The 3,654-nt window shown below is 36.0% G+C and overlaps 1 protein-coding gene across 2 annotated transcripts in view; it reads right to left on the bottom strand.

The window, feature by feature from the left end:
* The window catches only part of gsg1l (gsg1-like), a 15,186-nt gene extending 13,509 nt beyond the window's left edge, over nucleotides 1-1,677 (bottom strand). For both annotated transcript variants that reach the window (XM_016545682.1, XM_016545681.1), the window contains exon 1: nucleotides 1,252-1,677. In XM_016545682.1, coding sequence (XP_016401168.1) covers nucleotides 1,252-1,540 — 289 coding nt within the window. In that variant the 5' untranslated portion in view covers nucleotides 1,541-1,677. The remainder of the gene's footprint in view (nucleotides 1-1,251) is intronic.
* Between the last annotated feature and the right edge of the window lie 1,977 nt (nucleotides 1,678-3,654).

Genomic DNA, 3,654 nt, shown 5'->3' on the forward strand with positions numbered 1-3,654 from the left:
GGTTTCACATGATTGATGGTACCAATACTATATTGTGCAAGTAAAGATTTCTTCACTTCTTTTTCCACTGTAGTTTATTTGGACATTAAAGCACTGGTTTTCTCTCTGGACATAAATTTTAAAGATTATTCTGAAAAACGATTTAATTAAACGTGAAGAAGCAAAAGACAGTCGCATTTTCCTTTCATATTCTATTCCTTTTGCAGGACAATCTTGATGTGCGTTTACTAACCAATAACTCCAGATGATCTAACATAGAATTCATGAAAAACGGACCTGTCTGATTAAAAAAAACATGTTAGAGAGGGCATCCTTTAAAAATACGAGGCTATGCAAGAGCTGCTTATTTCACTGTGTTCCATGGGGAACGTGGTTATCTAATGGCACCTTTACCAAGTTCCTCAAAACTCATTGAGAGTAAGTAAATCCTGACAGATGTTTCCAAAGCTACTGGCACACAATCATTCCCTCCAATCCATTGCGCAACACATTCACACTGCTTTACACACGACATGTTGAAGTTTCCCCAGCACAAGAACACTAATTTCATTATATATAATTTGATTTGTGATGATGTTAATGAATGCTAATGGTCGTTAATTCACAGATAGAAGGTTCTTTTGTTTAATGTAGCTTTTCAAAACTTCAATGAACTGAAGTGTTTACTATAGCCTACTGGACAGTAGCCTACATGTTATAAATTAAAACGTTTCGGTAACACTTTAGGTTAGGGACCAATTCTATCAACTAGTTGCTATTAGAATGCATATTACTAGAATATTGGCTGTTTATTAGTACTTATAAATCACATATTAATGCCTTATTCTGCATGAACTCTAGATCTCCTACCCAATACTTAAATTTAACAACTACTTTACTAACTATTAATAAACAGCAAATTAGGAGCTTGAATTGTGAGAACTGAACAAGTTTAGTTCCCAAACTAAAGTGTGACCAACGTTTCATACGTTTTCTAAATGTACATAAAAAAGAGGTAGATAGCACGTAAATACAGCACTCTTTGTCATTGATTTACACAGTTTAGGGATACATTTCAAAGTACTTTAACGCCTAGAAGACAAATATGGGAATATTATATATTTTATCAAAGTTTGAGACATAAGCAGCCCCCCCCCAAAAAAACCCACAGAGTTACAGACAAGCAAACAATAAAAACCATCGAGTCTCACTGAATGCCGTTTGGATACGCTTTTTGAAATTTGAAATGTAACGGACTTAACGAACTCTCACCTCCTCCATGGATATTCTCCTCACACGAGTACCAGATCCCTGTGTGAAAATGCCTAAAGAGAAATCGGTCGTCACCAGTTTCCCAGCTATAGTGAACTTTACTCGGGTCTGTCTCGTTCACACCATAGTCAATACAATTATGCCGTCTTTCTTTACTGCAGTTGGGTTTGGGGACCCTCTGAGTCCCTTCGCACCAGTAGGTCGTGATGAACGCCGTCGTTGAGAATAAGAGTGCCAGAAGATTTAACCCCACAGACAGCAGAGCACGGCATTTTCGAGTGGTCTTCATAGTCCTATAAGAAGTGGTTCACACACTTGAATGAGTTCATTCAAACCGGGCTGAAAAATCTTGATTGGTGTAAGGAAAGCGCAGCGGTTGCGCTCACCTCACCTCTGCTCACCGGCCCGAAGTGACAGCGACAGGTTCGATCCTCACACATATGAAATGAGCGTCACTCCTCGCAGGTGGATCCATTCGCGTGGAGACAGACGTGACTCAAGTAAGAAAGATCTCTGAGGCATCTTTGAGACAGACTCTCTCTCTCTCTCTCTCTCTCTCTCTCTCTGCGCGCGCGTCTCCCTTTCCTATTATTTATTTAATTCTTGCTCTGCTGTCTGGTAGGCTATATCTTGACTTATGTGAAACTGTTTTTGGCACCTATGAATCTATTTCGTTAAAGGGGTCATATGATGCTGCTAAAAAGAACATTATTTTGTGTATTTGGTGTAATGAAATGTGTTTATGCGGTTTAAAGTTAAAAAAACACATTATTTTCCACATACTGTACATTATTGTTTCTCCTCATAGGTCAATGACGTCAGTGTGCGAATTATTTCGCGACTTGCAGACTTGCAGTCGACTTTTTTTATGGGACTTATAGCCAATGCTTGAAGTGGAAAAAAAAGAAGTGCCGGTACTCACCCCCACCCCACCCCTTATTTATTTATTTATCTAAATATTTTTTATATTAAATAACTACTTTTTAATTTTCATAATTCACAATGTAGGCTATGTATAGTGCCACAATCAATCAGTGATTAATCCGTCCCTCGGGTCATTTTGACCCAAAACTCATTTTTAAAGATTTTTTAAAAATCGAGCGTTGATCGTTATGTTATGAGACTTTGTTACATTTTTAGCTACAGACCGTTGGCTAAAAAAATTCGAGTGAATTCGAGCAGTTTAAGTGGGTGTTATATAAAAAGTATCAAAAGTGTCCCTCTCCGGTCATTTTGACACGCCACTGGAAAAGCATGGAATTTACGAAAAAAAACTGCGGATTTTTTATTTTTTATTTTGTCACACTTGAGCATGGAGCACACACAAAACATTTTAGTCGATTCGAGGATTCTATGTGGGTGTAATAAAAAAATATAAATATGCAGAAATTGTGTTTTTCTTTGGGGGTTTTTTTGGTGAAAAAATGTATAAAAATATGCTAATTTTCATGAAAAAATCCAGAATTTAATGTGAATAAAATAAAAATCACCAAAAAATAATAAAAAAAACCTACATAAAAAATTATTTTAAAAAATTATAAAAATAGACCAATATAAGCTTTCTGGACCAAAAATAAAATTAGTGTCATTTTTGGCCTTCGGGTCATTTTGACCCATGAGGGACACTTTTGTTATAGGTTCGGGAGGGATGGATGAGGGTTTTAAACAAACGTTTTCAATACAAATAACCATAAGTCAAGCTGCAATACCAAACATGACCACAGGGAGACGCCAAAGACCCCTAAACTTCCACTGGATACATTCAGAATCGCTAAACTTCTTACCACCGCATAGCACCTCAGCCAGGCAGCGTCCATTAGAAAACATTCTTGCTTTTAATTCAAATACACAATGAAAATAATAATTTACTGACATCTGGACGTGAGTCACTATTCTCTCCACAATCTCAGATTATAATTTTTAAAGTATTGTTTTCATTATAGTGTACTGATTCAAATTAATAATTAATTATTATTCTACTTCTCCTGACATGCTCTTGCACCTCACAATTTGGCTGAAAGGATAACAGTAGCATATAGTGAAACAGGACAGCGCCCAAACATCCTCACATTATATTATTTCTTTGAAAATGTATATGAATTCTTCATCTTTCTAAAGAAGTTGACGCAAACATGGGTTTATCAGTGTTTTTCTATTGTGTTATACGTGTATGCCTTTGGACTTAAATGGACTGAGTTGTTTTATGCATTTTTGTGATTACAAATAAATGGAGCAGCCGTGACTGAACAAGTATGTTTTCTCATTTTATGTAAAATAATTAAACATATTAGTTGGATTTAGCATCACTGATGTGCACTTCTGACACAAAGTAATAAATTACTGTCACTGTAACTTTTTTAATCGTAAATCATTGGTAAAATATCGATGCTGGAGACTTTTTAA

The sequence above is a fragment of the Sinocyclocheilus rhinocerous genome, unplaced genomic scaffold, assembly GCF_001515625.1.
Source record: "Sinocyclocheilus rhinocerous isolate Xijiao unplaced genomic scaffold, SAMN03320098_v1.1 scaffold189, whole genome shotgun sequence".
In the NCBI taxonomy this organism is placed as follows: Eukaryota; Metazoa; Chordata; class Actinopteri; order Cypriniformes; family Cyprinidae; genus Sinocyclocheilus; species Sinocyclocheilus rhinocerous.